This window comes from Pelophylax lessonae (genome assembly GCF_965119305.1).
Source record: "Pelophylax lessonae genome assembly, chromosome: 11".
NCBI classification, from domain to species: domain Eukaryota; kingdom Metazoa; phylum Chordata; class Amphibia; order Anura; family Ranidae; genus Pelophylax; species Pelophylax lessonae.
In genome coordinates, this window is record NC_138778.1 from 144852373 (window position 1) to 144873361 (window position 20989).

General features: G+C 42.4%; 1 protein-coding gene across 1 annotated transcript in view; it reads left to right on the top strand.

The window, feature by feature from the left end:
- Positions 1-20989, top strand: part of CCDC40 (coiled-coil domain 40 molecular ruler complex subunit) — a 141164-nt gene that overhangs the window by 51927 nt on the left and 68248 nt on the right. Inside the window, exons 6-9 of the mRNA XM_082272557.1 lie at positions 3772-3991; positions 15416-15573; positions 18427-18549; positions 18636-18757. Coding sequence (XP_082128683.1) covers positions 3772-3991; positions 15416-15573; positions 18427-18549; positions 18636-18757 — 623 coding nt within the window. The remainder of the gene's footprint in view (positions 1-3771; positions 3992-15415; positions 15574-18426; positions 18550-18635; positions 18758-20989) is intronic.

Genomic DNA, 20989 nt, shown 5'->3' on the forward strand with positions numbered 1-20989 from the left:
TTGCAGCTAAAACAGCTTCAACTCTTTTAGGAAGGCTGTCCACGAGGTTTAGGAGTGTGTCTATGGGAATGTTTGACCTTTCTTCCAAAAATGCATTTGTGAGGTCAGGCACTGATGTGCGGCGAGAAGGCCTATATGGTTTGTTCAAGCACGATATAACTAATATTGCTAGAAGGGAATTAAAGTACTGATAAAGTAGAGGAGAGCGAATTTCGAATGTATAACAGCTGTATACGATGGGGTATGTACGATTGTTTTGTTCTTGTTTATGGGCTCTTTTGTTATTATTAGTGGCTGTAAGATGTGGCGCCTGTCTCCTGCGGATGGAACCCATTTTGGAATTTTTTCCTTTTTTTTTTTTTTTTTAATTTTTTTTTTTTCTATCTCATTTTCTTTGCATGGTTCTTTGGAAATCAAATAAATACTGATTTTATACAAAAAAACAGAAATCCCTAACTTAAAAAAAACAAATGGAAAAACAAAAAGCTTGAAGTACTTATTTTACCAAAGCATAGCAGTTCTATGCTTTTAACCTATCAAATCTGTGTCTAGCTGTATCACAGCACTCAAAATTGTGATAAATTTGCAATTGATATGCAAAGTCTATCTACTGTCTGTTTTCGATAAACGTCTTTTAAATACGAGGAGCTTCCTATTCTTTTTAAAGGTTTTAACTAATATCAATACAGAATGCTGCCTATATGTGACCTTATCTTATACTGTACACAAAACTCATTTTTTGTAAGGTTTATTGAAGGAAATAGGAAGGGGAGGTGGGAATAAACACTTCCCAAGCACACAAGCACATAGAGAAACAAATCAAAAGATAAAACAGTCACAGCTCTCAAATACATTCAAGCAAATCAATTTGTGGATGTAATCGAGAAAGCAATACCAGTCAATAAGTTGCTCATTTGGGTACAAAATAAAGGCATTAAAAAAGATTGCAGTGTTAATTATCACGTAGTACTACGAGTAGGAATGGGGCAAGTGGGGGGAAAGGGTTGAAATGGGGGATGAGGTAGGAGGGTAGTGGAAGAAGGGAGGATGCATACAAGCATAGTTGTTGTTTGTATATGCACTTTAGCAGGGAGAAGAATCAGATCATGATCTGTTTGTGTCCAGGCAGATCAGATCGGGTCTTATTTGGCCAGGCAGCCTCTACTCATATAGGTTAAATATTAAAATGGTAGTAATTGAAGAATAGTTGTGCACCAATCTTTGTAGTATGGGTGGGATAGGAGTTTGCATATAAGAAAGATTTGCCATCCAGCATAATATGCTACATAGAAGATGAGTAGTTTATGATATTTAGATGTAGTGGTATCCATATGGATACCCAGCAAAAGCACTCAAGGGGTTCTTGAGGACCGCAGCCAGCGTAGACCATCTGTTATCAGTAGGGTTGAATAATGGGGCTGCTCCAAACTATGTGTATGAAGGTTCCAAGCTGACACTTTTTACATTCTCCTGGAATGCTGGGATTATTACACTGCAGACCTGAGTTTAGTCTGTTACCAAGATGCTCCTATGAGTCTTGGAGTGTGGGGGGTATGGGAAACCTCAACATATCCATCTTCATTTGGAAGTGAGGGCCAATGTTCTGAGCAGAGCTGTGTTCCTTTTGTTACCAACATGGGAGGTGAGATGGGCTAAAGCCTGAAATGAAGCGTAGAGAGTGATGAAGGAAAAAGGAAGAACATAGAAGGGAGAAGAAAGAAGGAGAGGGAGAGAATGGTGGGTGTTTTGGTGGGGGAGAAAAGCATACCTTGACAGTATCACTGAAGAAAGGGGAGTCCAAAAAGAATATCCAGACAGATTAAGTAGTCGTGTATTCAGAGCATTTATCATGATATAGTGCCATCAGTGCCTCCAAACATGCTTGTAAGTTCAGAAAGCCCTCGTGATTGTGGGGGCAGTCGGAGATCTTCAGTGCCTGGAAATCACATTTCTGGCAGCCATTAAGAAGAGAAGTAAGGAGTAGGAGGGACCAGGAGTTAGGATGGCAGTACCACACACTTGTGGCATTTCATGTCCATGAGGTTGTTTTCGTAGGTGATATGAGTTGGGGGTAAGAGGACGTTACTTTGTACACCAAGGCCTTGAGATCCTGAGGGGATTTGAGTAAAGTTGAGTCTGGTTCCACTACAGGATTGTCCACAGGCAAGGTGAGCCACCACCTAATAGTGACCATAAGTGAAGCTACTGTATACTGTAAAGTAAAATAGTAAGGTAGGGCTAGACCTGCTTTGGCTGTGTGCATTGGAAGGATAGTGGCAACTATTCTAGGCAGTCTTTTAGACCAGCAAAAAGAGGAACACACACTGTCTTTTTTGTAGATGGTGCATTTAGTTATATAGACAGGAGAATATCGGTTCTGCACATTTCCAAAAAGGGCAGAGAGGATCAGACTTTATACCGAATGATTGACAGATTATAGTGTTGAGGTTGAGATTCACATAGCATGTGTGGTTATATGTATACCCGGTTATTTAAAATGTTGCACCCACTTGATGATGCAAAGGGGAGAGTGTTGATTTGGATCAGTTAATTCTAATGCCTGAGAAAAGGTCAAAGGTGTATAAAGCAGACAGCATTGATGATAGGGCATCATTCAACAAAGGCCTCACTCTTAGTCTCTTGATATCTACGTTATTGTGAATAAGGTTCGAGGGTGCTTAATTGCCAAGGGAAAAGGGCCTGAAGGGAGGGGCACCTGTGCCTTGTTCTTAAGCAAATGGGGAGAGGGTGTTATTGGTAAATACCCTTGCTGTCGGGGGCAGATTAGAGGAGCCTGACACACACTATAGGTATTTAGGTTCAAAGCCAAATTTAGCTATAATTGCCCAGAGATATGGCCATTCAAGAAAGTCAAAAGCATCTAGAGGACCAACAGTTCTGGTGCTGGTATTATATTTCGCACAAAGAGCAATAAATAGATGTCGAGGATTGATATCTGTGCCCAGGATGAAACAAGATCGTTCCTTAAGACCCAGGTAGGACCCAGGGGGGAGATGACAACAAATCGACAAGTTAATAACCTTAACTACACCAGATGTAAGTAGATTAGCAAGAGCTGTGCACCATGTAGTAACTGTATATATCCTGAAAAAAACAAGCCAGTGTCCCCTGGAGAACTGGAAGGTGGGTGCCTGGATGTCTCATACCCATGAGAAAAGTGTAGAAAAAAAGTACAGAAAAGTGCAAGGAGAGTAGGAGATTCGAAATAGTGATAACAGAGTTTAGGGCACTCAGTGTGTTACAAGTGTACAAACTTGTTATAGAATCTATCTGAAATAAAAACAATACAAGAAAAAAAAAAGCTGCAACAGTAAGCAGACAGGTCTGCATTGAGTTAAAAAGAGGTTCAAGGCAAATTCTGGGTGTCCCTTAATAGTTTTACCTATGTTTGTCCTGAGAACAAGACGAGAACAGTGCAGTCTTGGTGCCCATCACGCATCTCATGGGATAGTTCTGAGCAGGGGGATTGGGCACAATGCTTGTAGTCAAGGTATTGCTATGCATAAGATGGGGAGATTCTCTATATTTATCAAACACCTTTGGCATCTTAATAGAGGAGAATGGCCTCTTATAGCTACCAGGAAACCAAATAACTTTTTGTAAAGCAGAGAGGGGGTGAAAAGTAAAATAGAGAGTCTCTCTTTTAATTGCTTATTTTTGTGAAAGAATTATGTTATAGTCCCAATTGTTTTGCCAACTTTGATAATAGTGTGTCAAGACAAAAAATAATTTGCACCATTACTATTTCAGAGTGCATCAATGAAGAAAAATAAAAGTGAACGGGAAGATCTTGGTGTGATTTTGTATGGCATACAGCAGGAATTGGCTCGTCTGCAGATGGGCTTAGAAAAACATCATGATAAACACGCCCAGGTCTCCACCCTACGTCGACAAATAGAAGAAGACCTGGAAGCTGTTAGAAACATGTACAAGACAACTCACCAGTCTAATGATGCAGAGCGTAAGAAGGGTCAGTATTTCACTTTATGGCTATAACGCTTCCTCCTTTCACAAAAAGAATAGACTTGTTTCTAGAAACTTTCTATCAAAAGAACTACAAATTAACCACTAAAGCCCCGGAAGATTTTACCCCCTTCCTGACCAGGGGGTATTTTGCGATTCGGCACTGCGTGACTTTAACGGACAATTGCGCGGTCGTGCGACGCTGTACCTAAACGAATTTGACGTCCTTTTCTTCCCACAAACAGAGCTTTCTTCTGTTGGTATTTGATCACCTGTGCGATTTTTTGATCATACGCTATAAACAAAAAAAGAGTGTCAATTTTGCAAAAATAACAATATTTTTCAAATTTTTTTACATGAAATTCCCCCAAAAAAAATGTAAAAAATCAAAAATTTTTAACATTTTCGGCCAATTTGTTTTATGCTACATATGTTTGGTAAAAAAATCGCAAAAAGCGTATTTTTATTGGTTTGCGCAAAAGTTATCACGTTTACTAACAAAGGGAAAGATTTTTGTCATTTTTGTTGTTTTTTTTTTTTTTAACGCGTAATGGCGGCGATCTGCGATTTTTTTTTTTTTGTTTGCGGTACTGCGACATTGCGGTGGACAGATCGGACCCTTGACTGACATTTTTGACACTTTTGGGGTTACCAGTGACATTACTACAGTAATCAGTGCTATACATATGCACTGTTACTGTAAAATTACACTGGCGGTGAAGGGGTTAACTTTTTTGAGAGGGAGGGGTGGTGTGTGTCCCTAGTGGCGTGATTCTAACTGTGATTGGCTGTGGCTTGAGCTGTAGGAACAGTGATCAACGGTCCTACATAGTCCTACATAGTAGAACCGTATGATCACTGTTTCTACACAGGGGAGAATGACAGGCGGCTTGTTTACATCAGCCGCCTGCCTTTCTCCCGCTGCACTGACGATCGCCGAGTGACTGGCGGACATCGGGTCCGCCCGTCACACGCGCGTATGGGTCCGTGACCGCGCGGGAGCGCGCCCACTCCCCAGAGCCTCACAGGCTAGTGACCTATATATATACGTCACTTTGCCTGTGAGGGGCTGACCGCCCCAGTATATGTACTTGCGGCGGTCGGCAAATGGTTAAGAGCCCCTTCACACTGAGGCGCTTCTAAACTGCCAATGAGCACTTTTGCAGCGCTTTTGAGGCAAGTGCAGTGCGCTTTTTAAGGACACGTGACTCAAAAGCTGCTCCAAAAAACATTTTGAGGTGGTTTTGAAGTGCTTTTCAGGCGCTTCCTCTTCATTTCAATGGAGAGGGGCGTTTTTGATGCGCTTTTTTTTTAGCTCTCCAAGCATGCTCCAAAGATGCTGCATGCCAGATTTTAGTCACTCCACTGCCAGCACACCGTCCCAGTGTGAAAGCATTCATTGATTTTAATTGGAAAGCATTTTTCATGAGCTTTACAGGCGCTTTTTTTAGTACCTAAGCGCTTGAAAAACTCAGCGTGAAAGGGCTCTAATGCAGGTATAATGTACAGTTATTTAGAGGTGCATACACCTGCAGCAGCTTTCAAAAGACTGTAACTCTGGCCGAATCTATAGCAGTCCAGGCTCACAAATCTGCAGTATTTCTTTATAGTGTCAAACCTTGCCCATTCCTTTACTGCCTTGTACACATTTCTATTAGCTAGTGAAGCAGCCCATCATAGTGTTGGAAATAAGAAACAGAGAGACAGCAGAAGCACACAATACTGTTTATGCAGGGCCCATCATAGGCAGGGGTTATAAAGCAACAGCAGATACACACAAGGAGGGCAAACTTTCTAAAAAGCAAAGGCACATGTGATCCAGCAGCTTCAAAAGATGGAAGTTATCCATGCGCTGTAACTGTTTTTGTTCTATATCATAATAGCGATGGGCCAATCGGAATATGAGGCAGACTGACTTGCCAGATAGCGTCAGAGCTTTGCATGTCAGAACTCCTCTTTCAAAAGTGAAGTCATAAATGGCTAAGTCCTTTTAGATGAACTTGGTGACAAGTTTAACTCCAGCTAATGAGTTTTAAACAGTTGCCTATTTATTTATTTCTGGGGTAAAAAAAAATGTTTACACAACTCATAAAAAAAATGTCCCAGCCTGTCATTTTTGCTGGTCTGCATGTAAAAATGGTGAAAAAAAAAAAAGGAATTTATTCAATGAATACTTTTATTACAGTTCTTAACTCATACAGTACAGTTAGCAGAATACAGTATTTATCCTCCATTTAGGGACAAAAGATGCCAAACTCAAGGATAAGAATATGTTCCTGCTAGGGGCAGATGGCTGACTAGGACTGGATAGTAGCAGCTGGGGCAATCACAGAGGTAGTATTAATTTAGCAATAGTGGGAGCCTTTAGGTCTAAGGATCTGCCTGTTATTCATCAGAGCACCCTACAAGTGGTGCTGAGTTTTGCTGCTGATGGCACCCAAGTTTCAGCCCTCTGACTAACTTGAACAGGCAACTAAATGATTAGGCACAGATATACTAGAGTCCCATGCAGCACTGGGGTAGTAGAAACACAGGAGTAGGATAGACATCAAACTTGGGTAGACATGGATGCCGGGGACCCCAGAATACAGGCATGAGAGTTTTCAGCAGTACCGTGGTGTTCAGAGGTTACTCAGGAAAACTGGATGAAGACTGGATTGCACGGAATCAAACAAGAACACTGGATGCAGAATGAGTGCACAAGGTCACTCCAAGCACAGGAATCAGGTTGGAATGCGCAAAATTGCAGGTTTACCTAATGCAGACTACAGGGAGTGCAGAATTATTAGGCAAATGAGTATTTTTGAGGATTAATTTTATTATTGAACAACAACCATGTTCTCAATGAACCCAAAAAACTCATTAATATCAAAGCTGACTATTTTTGGAAGTAGTTTTTAGTTTGTTTTTAGTTTTAGCTATTTTAGGGGGATATCTGTGTGTGCAGGTGACTATTACTATGCATAATTATTAGGCAAGTTAACAAAAATCAAATATACAGTATACCCATTTCAATTATTTATTTTTACCAGTGAAACCAATATAACATCTCAACATTCACAAATATACATTTCTGACATTCAAAAACAAAACAAAAACAAATCAGTGACCAATATAACCACCTTTCTTTGCAAGGACACTCAAAAGCCTGCCGTCCATGGATTCTGTCAGTGTTTTGATCTGTTCACCATCAACATTGCGTGCAGCAGCAACCACAGCCTCCCAGACACTGTTCAGAGAGGTGTACTGTTTTCCCTCCTTGTAAATCTCACATTTGATGATGGACCACAGGTTCTCAATGGGGTTCAGATCAGGTGAACAAGGAGGTCATGTCATTAGCTTTTCTTCTTTTATACCCTTTCTTGCCAGCCACGCTGTGGAGTACTTGGACGCGTGTGATGAAGCATTGTCCTGCATGAAAATCATGTTTTTCTTGAAGGATGCAAACTTCTTCCTGTACCACTGCTTGAAGAAGGTGTCTTCCAGAAACTGGCAGTAGGACTGGGAGTTGAGCTTGACTCCATCCTCAACCCGAAAAGGCCCCACAAGCTCATCTTTGATGATACCAGCCCAAACCAGTACTCCACCTCCACCTTGCTGGCGTCTGAGTCGGACTGGAGCTCTCTGCCCTTTACCAATCCAGCCACGGGCCCATCCATCTGGCCCATCAAGACTCACTCTCATTTCATCAGTCCATAAAACCTTTGAAAAATCAGTCTTGAGATATTTCTTGGCCCAGTCTTGACGTTTTAGCTTGTGTGTCTTGTTCAGTGGTGGTCGTCTTTCAGCCTTTCTTACCTTGGCCATGTCTCTGAGTATTGCACACCTTGTGCTTTTGGGCACTCCAGTGATGTTGCAGCTCTGAAATATCGCCAAACTGGTGGCAAGTGGCATCTTGGCAGCTGCATGCTTGACTTTTCTCAGTTCATGGGCTGTTATTTTGCGCCTTGGTTTTTCCACACGCTTCTTGCGACCCTGTTGACTATTTTGAATGAAATGCTTGATTGTTCGATGATCACGCTTCAGAAGCTTTGCAATTTTAAGAGTGCTGCATCCCTCTGCAAGATATCTCACTATTTTTGACTTTTCTGAGCCTGTCAAGTCCTTCTTTTGACCCATTTTGCCTAAGGAAAGGAAGTTGCCTAATAATTATGCACACCTGATATAGGGTGTTGATGTCATTAGACCACACCCCTTCTCATTACAGAGATGCACATCACCTAATATGCTTAATTGGTAGTAGGCTTTCGAGCCTATAAAGCTTGGAGTAAGACAACATGCATAAAGAGGATGATGTGGTCAAAATACTCATTTGCCTAATAATTCTGCACTCCCTGTAGAGTGCATTGGGTCACAGGAGTACAGGAGGCTGGGGTTCATAGGGTCACAGGAGCACAGGATGCAGGCAGGAGTGCATGGGGTCTCAGGAGCACAGCATGTAGGCTGGATCAATAAGGTCACAGGCACACCGGATGCAGACTTGACAATTGGTACTGTTAAATGTTCTTTTAGATTTTCCACCACTGCCAGTTTAATTGATGTAATGGTTAAAGAGGTAGTAAATCGCTGTTTTTAAAAATCTTGCATCTCATACTAGCACATTATGTGAAACTTACCTTTGAAAGGAAGCCATCCAGTAGCACTCCGATCTTCACCTGGTCTTCCTTCCGGGTTCGCGGATGCTGGCCGTGTGAGTGGCTGGAGCCGCGATGAAGTCACTCCCACGCAGGCGCGCTGGAGCCGCCGTTCACGGCACAGGACTCGGTAGCGGTATGCCGTCTCTAAAGGACGCATACACTGGTGACGTCACCGACTGCTCCAAAAGTAAATATCTCCTAAATGGGGCATGTTTAGGATATGTTTACTGTACCGATAGGTAAGCCTTACTAGATTAACCACTTTACCACCGGAGGATTTTGATGTCTTACGTCTGGACCACTTTTTGCAACTCGGCACTGCATGACTTTAACTGACAATGGTGCGGTCATGCAATGTGGTACCCAAGCAAAATTGACGTCCTTTTTTTCCCACAAACAGAGCTTTCTTTTGGTGGTATTTGATCACCTCTGCGCTTTTTATTTTTGCGATATTAATAAAAAAAGAGTGAAAATTTTGAAAAAAAATGACATTTTTAACTTTGTCCTTTCAAAAATATGCAATATACTCAATTTATGTCATATTTTTTGGCCAAAATGTATTTAGCTACATGTCTTTGACAAAAAAAAAATCTCAATGAGTGTATTTTTATTGGTTTGCGCAAAAGTTATAGCGTCTACAAACTATGGTGTAAATACTGAAATTTACGCAGCTTTAATTTCTGACTGCCTATCTCATTTCATGAAGTGCTAAAATGGCAGGGCAGTACAAAACCCCCCCAAACTACGACTTTTTGGAAAGTAGACATCCTAAGGAATGTTCTGAGAGGCATGTTGAGCTCATTGAATATTTCATTTTTTTGTCACAGGTGTTTGAAAAATGACTAAAAAAAAAAATTATTTTTTTTTTTACACAAAGTTGTCATTGAAATGATATATTGCTCACACATGCCATGGGTATATGTGTAATTACACCCCAAAATATATTCTGCTGCTTCTCCTGAGTACAGGGATACCACATATGTGAGACTTTTTGGGAGCCTAGCTGTGTACGGGACCTCAAAAACCAATCCCCACCATCAGAATTTCAAAGGGCGTACATTTTTCATTGCATTTTCTCACTACCTATAACGGTTTAGGAGGCCCTGAAATGTCAAGATACCACAAAACTAACTGACGCTAAGTAACGGTGGTGTAGTGGGACCCTGACGCTAACTAGCCTAAGTTGTGTCACCCGTGACACTAATACAGTGATCGGTAATCACTGTATATAGTGAACACTGTGACAGGGCAGTGAAGGGGTTAACTGGGGGAGATCAAGGGGTTAAACCTTTATAGGGGATAGATGGCGGGGGGCCTAAACCTATTTGGGCTTAGCGCAAGCGCAAATTAGGGTCACAAGTGACACTAAATACAGTGATCAGTAGTTATCTGATTTACTGTATATACAGTGGGTACGGAAAGTATTCAGACCCCCTTAAATTTTTCACTCTTTGTTATATTGCAGCCATTTGCTAAAATCATTTAAGTTCATTCTTCTTCCTCATGGATGTACACACAGCTTCCCATATTGACGGAAAAACACAGAATTGTTGACATTGTTGCAGATTTATTAAAAAAGAAAAACTGAAATATCACATGGTCCTAAGTATTCAGACCCTTTGCTGTGACACTCATATATTTAACTCAGGTGCTTTCCATTTCTTCTGATCATCCTTGAGATGGGTCTACACCTTCATTTGAGTCCAGCTGTGTTTGATTATACTGATTGGACTTGATTAGGAAAGCCACACACCTGTCTATATAAGACCTTCCAGATCACAATGCATGTCAGAGCAAATGAGAATCATGAGGTCAAAGGAACTGCCTGAAGAGCTCAGAGACAGAATTGTGGCAAGGCACAGATCTGGCCAAGGTTACAAAAATATTTCTGCTGCACTTAAGGTTCCTAAGAGCACAGTGGCCTCCATAATCCTCAAATGGAAGACGTTTGGGACGACCAGAACCCTTCCTAGAGCTGGCCGTCCGGCCAACCTGAGCTATCGGGGGAGAAGAGCCTTGGTGAGAGAGGTAAAGAAGAACCCAAAGATCACTGTGGGTGAGCTCCAGAGATGCAGTCAGGAGATGGGAGAAAGTTGTAGAAAGTCAACCATCACTGCAGCCCTCCACCAGTCGGGGCTTTATGGCAGAGTGGCCCGACGGAAGCCTCTCCTCAGTGTAAGACACATGAAAGCCCGCATGGAGTTTGCTAAAAAACACCTGAAGGACTCCAAGATGGTGAGAAATAAGATTCTCTGGTCTGATGAGACCAAAATAGAACTTTTTGGCCTTAATTCTAAGCGGTATGTGTGGAGAAAACCAGGCACTGCTCATCACCTGTCCAATACAGTCCCAACAGTGAAGCATGGTGGTGGCAGCATCATGCTGTGGGGGTGTTTTTTAGCTGCAGGGACAGGACGACTGGTTGCAATCGAGGGAAAGATGAATGCGGCCAAGTACAGGGATATCCTGGAAAAAAGCCTTCTCCAGAGTGCTCTGTACCTCAGACTGGGCCGAAGGTTTACCTTCTAACAAGACAATGACCCTAAGCACACAGCTAAAATAACGAAGGAGTGACTTCACAACAACTCCGTGACTGTTCTTGAATGGCCCAGCCAGAGCCCTGACTTAAACCCAATTGAGCATCTCTGGAGAGACCTAAAAATGGCTGTCCACCAACATTTACCATCCAACCTGACAGAACTGGAGAGGATCTGCAAGGAGGAATGGCAGAGGATCCCCAAATCCAGGTGTGAAAGACTTGTTGCATCTTTCCCAAAAAGACTCCTGGCTGTATTAGATCAAAAGGGGGCTTATACTAAATACTGAGCAAAGGGTCTGAATACTTAGGACCATGTGATATTTCAGTTTTTCTTTTTTAATAAATCTGCAACAATGTCAACAACTCTGTGTTTTTCTGTCAGTATGGGGTGCTATGTGTACATTCATGAGGAAGAAGAATGAACTTAAATGATTTTAGCAAATGGCTGCAATATAACAAAGAGTGAAAAATTTAAGGGGGTCTGAATACTTTCCGTACCCACTGTATTAGTGCATTGTGTTATAGGGAGTGAAGGGGTTAACTGGGGGAGATCAAGGGGTTAAAAGTTTATTAGGGGATAGGTGGCGGGTGCCCTAACCCTATCTGGGCTTAGCGCAAGCGCAAATTAGGGTCACTAGTGACACTAAATACAGTGATCAGTATTTACCTATATACTGTATTTAGTGCACAGAGTAATAGGGAGTAAAGGGGTTAGCTGGGGGTGATCAAGGGGTTAAAACTTTATTAGGGGATAGGTGGCGGGTGCCCTAACCCTATTTGGGCCTAACGCAAGTGCAAACTAGGCTCACAAGTGACACTTATACAGTGATCAGTAAAAGATCTGTATACCACTGTATATAGTGTTCACTGTGAGGGGTTTGGGGGTGATCAGAGGTGATCAAGGGGTTAAATGTGCCTATGTGAGGTGTGTCAGTGTGCTGTTTGGTGGAACTCACGTTTTTGCTGTGTCTCTGTCTTCTCCTGGAACCGAAAGGGCTCCAGAAGGGACAGTGACATCACTTCCCCTGCCTGTGTTTACATTACACAGGCAGGGGAGAGATAACCATTGGCTGGAACCGATTGCCAGATACTGACCAAAAATCATTGGTCAGTATCTGGTGACTGATCGGTTCCCTACCGAATCCGATCGGGATCTGCACCCCACGCTCTGGGAGCCGTGATCGCGCCCGACGTAGGTCTACGTCGTCAGACCTACAAGAGCCACTTTGCCGCAGTAGAGCTCTAGTGAGCAGCGGTAAAGTGGTTAATGGTCACATACGTAAAGCGGTAGAGAAATCTCCATAGTGTAATTTCGTTTTATTGTTAAAAGAATTTAAAACATACAAATTTTCCACTCACAAGTTTCCTGTGCAAACAAGTGTGTGACACAAGTACAGAACCAGCAGAGTAGCGCACACGCCGATCGTAACGTCACTAGAAGCTCCAACCTAGTGCATTTCTCCCTCCCATTGGGTGTCTTCAGAGATTTCTCTGCTTCCTTGTGGAGGAGCTGCAGAAAAAATATCTGTGCATTTATCTGTGACAGGCGCGTTTACACATAAATGGTGAGTGAGGGCACAAAAGGGGAGCACTGCACTTTGTCACACATAAGAAGATCTGAAGCACTGATTGTATTTTTAAGAAAACACTATTTGTTGATGATTTTTTACACAACTGAATCAACTAATCATTTTTTATGATTTATGGTGTATATGTATAATTTAAAGGGACAGCACTGGGAATATACATACAAATTAGAGCAATTTTTTTGCAGAGGCTGTAAGCCCACACCTGCTCCAATCCCAGCCAAGTCTAGCTTTGACCATTGTGGGCCAAAAAGCCACTGTTACCATCTGTAATTCAAATTCAGGGACCTCACAGTCTACTCCTGGAGAGGCTGTTTTTGCAGATTTGCAAGGGGTTGTTTCTAACCTGGGTGATGCACTTCTCTGCATTTATAGGATCAGCCTGCTGTTTAAGGCCTAGGGTCTGCTAGAGCTCCCACAGTTGCAAAGACCATTCCATTACACCCATTGTTTAAGTCACTCCTCTGTGAGGAGTTGAAACACCCTGTACGATCCTGGGCCCCTCAAAAGAATGTGGTGTAACTTTCCCTCTTTGAGAGAGAAGCTATTGCTCAATGGTCCAATTATCCATGTTAACAGCCATGCTACCAAAATGCTGATGGTGTTCTCATCTTGCAGGATTTCAGGCACTTATGTTCCATACTTAGATCCCAGTTTGAATTCATTGGAATGACTCTTCTACCTTTGTTGATGATGACTTTGATTTTGAAAGTGTCTCACTTTTGGTTAAATGCTTTAAAAGGAACCCTTGCATCACTAGGGTAGGCCTTCATTTTATTGAGCATTTGGAGCAAATGTCTTGAGTTTTGTGCTTAAGATGTGACAGCCTGTTACAAGCATCTAAGCTTGTACTTCACATGGCACTGATGCTCGAGGACATGAGTAGAGCACTTTGGCTAGGTGCCAGTGATGCCAATGATACATCCCAGGAACATCTGACTTGACTGACATGTGAGAGAAGTCCCTTCTTCAGACCCGCTATTGACACCATAATTAGCAATGCTATTGGTGGTCGCAGTGTACTTCTAGCTCATTGCAGAAGACCAATAAAGGAGCAGAACAACCCCCTTATTCACTTACCACAATGGTAGTAGCATGTGGACAGTCAGAGCCTTCCTCATACTTAAAGCGGAGTTCCGGGCACAAAAACATTTTTTCAATAAACATACCCCCGGGACAGTCGGGGCTAGTACATTCCACAATGGCTAGCCTCTGATCTGTCCCGGTTCGCACTTTCCTGCAAGAAGAAATACTTACTTATAAAATTTCTTCTACAGCGTTGCCATCTCTGTTGTGGGCAGCTGAAGCCAGCGCGATCCTTTTCTGCGTCCTCTTCCGTGTCTTCTTCTCCCAGAATGCGCCTGCATCGGCCCGTCTCGTCACTTCTGGTGCGGCGCCGCATTCCTACACAGCTTCTGGGCAAGTCGCACCGGAAGTGACAAGCGGGGCCGGTGCCGTCGCATTGATTCCTGGGAGCGATGACATTCAGCTCCCAGGAATCATTGCAAACCGGAAGTGACGGCGCGGGCCATTGCCACAGAGGGAGGAAGTGGAGAATAGGTGAGTATTTCTTTCTACGAATACAAGGTGAGTAAAAAAAAAAAATAACCCTAACTAACCAATTCCTTTTCAGGTGAAGAAGAGCCAGCGGATGGGCACAAAATCGATTAGGTTGATTTTGTGCCCGGAACTCCGCTTTAAGCCGTATGGCCCATACTTAAGTGGTATGGCTTCTCTAACCCTTTATCTATACATTCTGCATCAAGGTGCACCCCACTTCCAGACGTTCAGACTGTTTCTTGTGTTCCTCAATGGACAATGATGATAATAGGATTTTTATTCTTGCCTTATATCCTTTTTTCTTGAAGTCCATTGAGAGACAAAGATCCAAACTCTCTGCGTTATTGGCTCTTTGTATTGCTTGCTCACATAACATGATGGGTAGAGAAAGGCTTATATGGTTCAGTGTTTTTTTTTTTTTTTCTAGAGTCGCAACCTCCTATAAGTTGACAGTTTTATAATTCCTGAATTACTGTGTCCCTCAATTGATTTCAAGAAAAAGATTTTACAGTATGTGCAAAAATAGTATTTTTAATACAGTGGGCCTTTAAATTGATTATAAACGATCACCTTGTAAAACAACCAATTCAGTTTAAAAATAGAAATGAAAGGCAAAACATTATTTTTTTTTTTTTTTTATAGATAAAAAAAACATTATAAATACCTTTTTTCCTTTTTTTTTTTTTTTTAAGTGATCTTATTTCCCCTGTTCTCAGATGCATAAAAGCTGGGAGGGAGAAGAAGCAAGATAAACAGTGAGCTTCCCAGTAAATGGCTGTGCAGGGGGGGCATGTCAGGAAAAGTCTGATTATTGAAGAGCACACTGAATCCCCAGTAAAGCTAGAGAACTGACCACAGTGTGCTTAATTGCTTAGTGTGGTCAGTTTAATAGGAATGCAGAGGGACTGGCAGGAACACCAGGGATTTCACATAAAATAAGCAATACAAAGAGAACAGGATACTTTCACATACAAGTACATGGTACAGCAGGCACATATCAGGAGTATGAAGTGTTAGGGTAACAAACGCTAAGGACAATGAGAGTAGCCATATAAATCATACTTTTGTGCCAAACAAGCATTTTTTAACTAATCACACTTTTCTTTTAGTTTCCTTTATGCAAGCAGAAGTAGAAGACTTGGCACTAAGTTTGTTCTACATGGAGAATATGAGCCGAGATGTGGCTTCAGACATCTCGGTGATGAAACGTGTCATGCAGAAGTCTGAGGCAGAAAGGATTCAAGCAGAGGTGGAGAAGAAGAAACAGGTATGGCAGTCTTAAAGGTGTTCTAGGCTTGCAATTGCTTGTTGTGTACCTGCTTATATCAACAGTCTTTGGGCTTGCATTGATGACATCATTTTTTACATGCTTCTGAGATCATTTTGAATTCCTTAATAATTCCTTTTTAGGCCCCTTGCACACTGCAGCTTAAAAATGCTCAGTACAGCTTTTTTTTTTTTTTATGAGCTAAAATACAGCCCATTCATTCTAATGTGCCTATGCACACAGGCGCGTAAATGAGCGCCGCGTATTCTTCAGTAAGAACAAAATAGAAAAATCTGCATTTTTGGACAGTAATTTACGCCTAATCCGCGCATTTGCGCGCAAATACGATCAAATGAACACACACGATCCCGTACTGTTGATCTGAAAAAAAATTGCATATTCAGAAGCGAATTTGCGCGAATGCATATGCGCGAATTTGCGCGAAAATGCGCGCATTTCAATGAGACAAAAATTACGGCTGAAAAAGGAGATGCTCAAACAGGAGTATCGTGTGCAAGAGGCCTTACCTGCAGTTGGCCTCTTTCTGATCCACAGTTGACCTGCTTCTAAGTGGTTCTACATTCCCACAGACTACAATGGGAAAGCAAAGCCAGCTTAAATGAACAAAACGCCATCAACACAAGGCCTTAGGGTACTGTCAAACTAAGCCCTGTAATTTTTTATTTTTTTTTGCAAAATCTTTATTTTAGATTATAGGATCCATCGAGAACAGGAAAGTAGAAAGAAATCCGCATACATGAGAAAACGATAGAGGGTGCACACTAAGATACACAAGCACCCTATGCAACAGCATCTTTACATTACAAGAACAGATACCATAGACATATCCAAATAATTCCATGTTATCATCATCAAACAACCTAGGGAAAACACCATGCCCCAGGGGGCCTAGGCCACCTCCGAGCACCCTGAGAGGCCAAACGTTCTGACTATGTTGCACGGAAGTATTGTATCCAAATAGAAAATAAAGGTTAACAAAAAAAGATCAGAAGAGCAAGAGTAAATAAGTAGCTATGAAAACTCAAGTCTTTGGGCCCATCTCCTCCAACCCAACAGCACTGTAAATTTTAACATAGAAATCGTAATACAGTAAACCCCCCTCCATCGCGGGGGTTGCGTTCTGGACCCACCTGCAAAAAGTGAAAATCTGCGAAATAGAAAAACCCTATAAAATACACTGTAGGCATGTTTTTTTCCTTTCACTGTACGTTTAAAAGCATTTTAAGGTCTTTAAACACACTTTTAAAACAATAGAAACTCATTTAAACACATAAAATATACTGAGAGACAGAGCAAGAGCTATGGAAAACACAAAAATATTTAATTTTCAATGATTTATATAGTAAAATAACATTACAGAAAAAAAACGCAATATACCGGGACCACAAAAACTGAACTGCGATGGAGCGGGGGTTTACTGTATTAGCTTAAAGGTTTCTTTTAATTAGAGAAGTATTATTTAAAACAGGCACTTTGTAGGGCTAGTCCACATAAATTGTTGCAATCACAGGTAGGCTTTAGTGGGCTGGGTCATTGGCAGTTTTGTTTAGTGGTGAGACCTTACTGCCATAGAGCCTAGCCCTGTTTCCATCCACCTTGGAATTGCAGGTGATTCTGCTCAACTTGGGCTGCGCTTTTCCTCTCGTTGCATTCTTCATTCTAGAAAATGTGACCTTATACTGGGTGTTGCTGATGCATCTGAGAACACTGCTGCTAAGGTCTTAACATCACATTACCTGAATGATATAAGACATTATTTGGTGGTTTAACTCTCCAGTGTCCACCAAAAACTGAATCTACCCCCTTTAAAACTGACCCTAAAAGAGCAGGCAAGTCCAGGCTCTCCTGCCTAGATTTACCATCATTCCCCCTACATGACAGAAATAGAGGGTGACAGAAATAGGGTTGAAAGCCAGCAAATGCATGTGAAGATTTTAGACCTAAAATCATAATTTGAAACGTGCAAGATGCGGTGTATGTACGTAACAGAGATGGTGAGGACACAGGAAAGCAGTTTGACTGCAGCAGGTCCTCTGAAAGCAATAGGCATGGAACAAATCAGAAACTTGTTTATCTAATCAGCAATATACAAAGCAGATCTGGCCCGATTGCTGTATTATAACACTTTGATAGTTATTTGAAATGGAAAATCCAGATGTATGGCAAACTGTGGCAAATGCAACCTGATCCTTTAAATATGTGGCTGGGAAATTAGCTTTACAATGATGAAACCTCTATTTGGTGAATGATTTGAGATCTTATTTACTGCTTTACATAATGCCTCGAAGTCTGAAGGAGCATGAATGATAATGCAACCTGCAGCGCAAAAGAAGCGATTAGGTTTTATTAATAACGAGATATCATCATGTTCCATTGTTCAGTTGCGGTGTTTATGGCCAAAAACATACCAACTATGTGCCAAGAATGGTATGTTTTCCTACCTTATCTGGCCTCAAGGGGTCTTATTTTGGACTGTCCCCTAGTCAGCCCAAAGTTTGCTTGGGCAGCAAATGGTCTTTCTAAACATAGGGCACATATCTATGTCTGTGCAGCTGTGGAACTTTAATTGTTCCCAGAAGATATGGACATTAGGCAAACATCTGAAACAATAACACATGAAGAATCAAGTCAACTAAACCCAAGAATGAAGAAGAATCAGGTGGCTTGTGCATGCATAATGCCCGTGTAATGTGGGTGTGTTTTTTTTTTTTTTTTTATCTCTATTAGGTAGCTTTCTGTCATTCAAAACTTGCATTATTTGACATGATGTTTTTTTTTCTTCTTTGGAGAAGTACAGATCTTCTTGACTTTTCCCTGCTTACTCCTTCTTAGGATATGTTTGTGGATCGTCTGACTCGAGAAGCAGACCAGTTGAGAGAGCAGATTTCTCTTTATGAAGCACAGCTTGCTGCTCAAAGAGAAGATACAAAAGCAGCACGAGAAGTAGTGGCAGAGGTAGGTTTTTACCCTTTTCAACTTTTATTACTTTTTATGCCTTTTCTTGACAAAATGATAACACATTATTTTCACTTAATTTATAGGCTAATATGGAAATTGAAGCAATTTGTCTAGAAAAGAAGCAGCTTTTCCAGCAGTGGAATAGCAGCCTAATTGGGATGACAAGGAGAGATGAAGCCTATTCTGCCATCCGGGAAGCTCTTAGGTTTGTATGTCTTAATGTAGAACTCTGCTGGGTGCCATATTGGAACTAAACTTTTAGCCACGATTTACATTTTGCTTGACATTTCATCACATGACCAATGTTGTCCTGACATAAAAACCCTCTACATCAGGGGTCTTCAAACTATGGCCCTCCAGTTGTTCAGGAACTACAATTCCCATAATGCCTAGTCATGTCTGTGATTGTCAGAGTTTTACAATACCTCATGGGATGTGTAGTTCCGCCACTGCTGGAGGGCCGAAGTTTGAGGATCCCTGCTCTACATCCTGTTAAGCCTAGCTATTTTTCTCAATGTGTTTCAGCTGGTGCAAAAAAAGATAAAAGCTTAGAAACTCAGATAGTAGAAATACATGTTCCAGCCCATGAATTGCACCTATGCCCATGTCACCTTAATTTCAATTTGCAACATGCCTCATCTGTCAGATTATCACTTCACTGTTTTACCTAGATGAAAGACTATGTAAACCGTTCCATACTTGTTTGTGTGGGGTTTAGAAATCAGGCACATTGAATTGCTGATTGTGTGTGTGTGTGTGTGTTTTCATCTTAAATATGCAAACAAGAGCATTTCTAAGAGAAAAAAGATAACAACAATTTAAAGTTTAAAGCTAAACTCCAGATAACTATAAAAGAATGAAGCTTTGTGTTAATATAGTCTATGTATTTCTCTTTCATTCATTGACGGATACAGCTCCTCATATTTTTATGACCGTAGGGTTATGCTGCCCCCTACAGGAGTAGGAAACTAGGCAGAGAAAAGCTTGAGCATGCCTATGGGGCAGTCCCTGGGGGTATACTCCCAATTCCTGCTATAGGTATTAAATTTTTTTTTCTGCCTAGTCAGGAGTAAGGACCTAGTTCCTTGCTAAGATCTCTAGTCCTAGCTATTTTTTTCTTTTTAAATGTAATTTTTTCCTTCTTTTATTATTTTGTTCCTGTGAGAATCTACTATCAACTGCTGAACTCGATAATCTAGATCCTTAGGGTCCCCCCCAGTCCGTCCAGCGAGCGGGTGCAGACTGCAAGTCTGCACTAGGTCGGCCGTGACATAGCCCCACTGGATGGGGGCTGGTCTGTGAGTTAAACGTCTCGCGAGGGTGCATACAAACTGGCTTCAGCCTGAGTCGCAGTGTTTCTTCCTGGCCGACAGCACCAACATTACGATGGAGCGGTGTCCTGTCTGGAGCGGTGCCCACCCTGTTCCTGGTATGGTAAGTAGCTGTCCCCCCCTCCTGGTGGGTTTTGGGGCAGACATGAATCCCTCCCTGGGATGGTCAGACCCCCGGGTTCCCCTCCTTCCCAATCGTGTCTCCCCTCCCCCCAGCTCGGTGGTCTATGTGGCTTGGGGCCCCCATCTGCTTCCCCCCCTACGGGGCGGACATACCTTTCTGAGGTGAATTGGGATGCAGGACTGGCAATGAGGGTAGGGGGGAGCGCGCCGCCTGCACCCAAAACGATAGCTCCTTGCGGGGAATGAGCCTGATGGGGGCACCTGTCTGGGCCCCCCTCCCTGTTGGGACCATTTTTTTCCGGTCTTGGGAGCCACGTGACGTGGCGTCGCCGTTTTCTTGGAGTTTGTTTAGTTATTGATTTTCGGTCATGTTTGTGTAGCCTCGGTGGCCATTTTCTTTTAGTTTCCCATTGAAAATAGCAGCGGCCATATTTTTGGAGCTCAAATTGGCCGTGGGAAGTCCTCGGTTTCTAGCGCTAATAGCCAGACATGCCTTTTACTGAACGCCTCACGCTGTGCAGAAGCTTACTGTGAGCTGTCTGGTGGGGGTGAGTGCCTGGGGCTCCCTCTTGCTTCTATACAGTGGTAGTACTGTGCTAGGCCTTGTGGTGCAGACAGTGTGGTGGGGTGTCCCTTACAGTGTGTTTTACACTTGTGGTGCAGATTTCTCTCTCCATTCTTGGAGTCACAGAAACATGTTTCACCACCTGATCCACTCTAAGAGGATGCCAGGCCCTCCGGGGCCCCACAACTGGCTGCACTGACGGTGGTCCCAGAGTCCTGGGTGTCCAAAGTGGATTTGGTCCTGGGCAAACAAACTACCGAAAAGCGTCCCCCGCCTTCACCTGCTTCCTCTGTCTCTTTAGATCCAGGGTCTAAATTGGCGGCCGCTGATGCCAGTTACCCTTGGAGTCTGCGTCCACGCACCCCACGTGCACAGATAGTGAGGATAATACCTCTGTTCCTCTAGCCTTACATAAAAA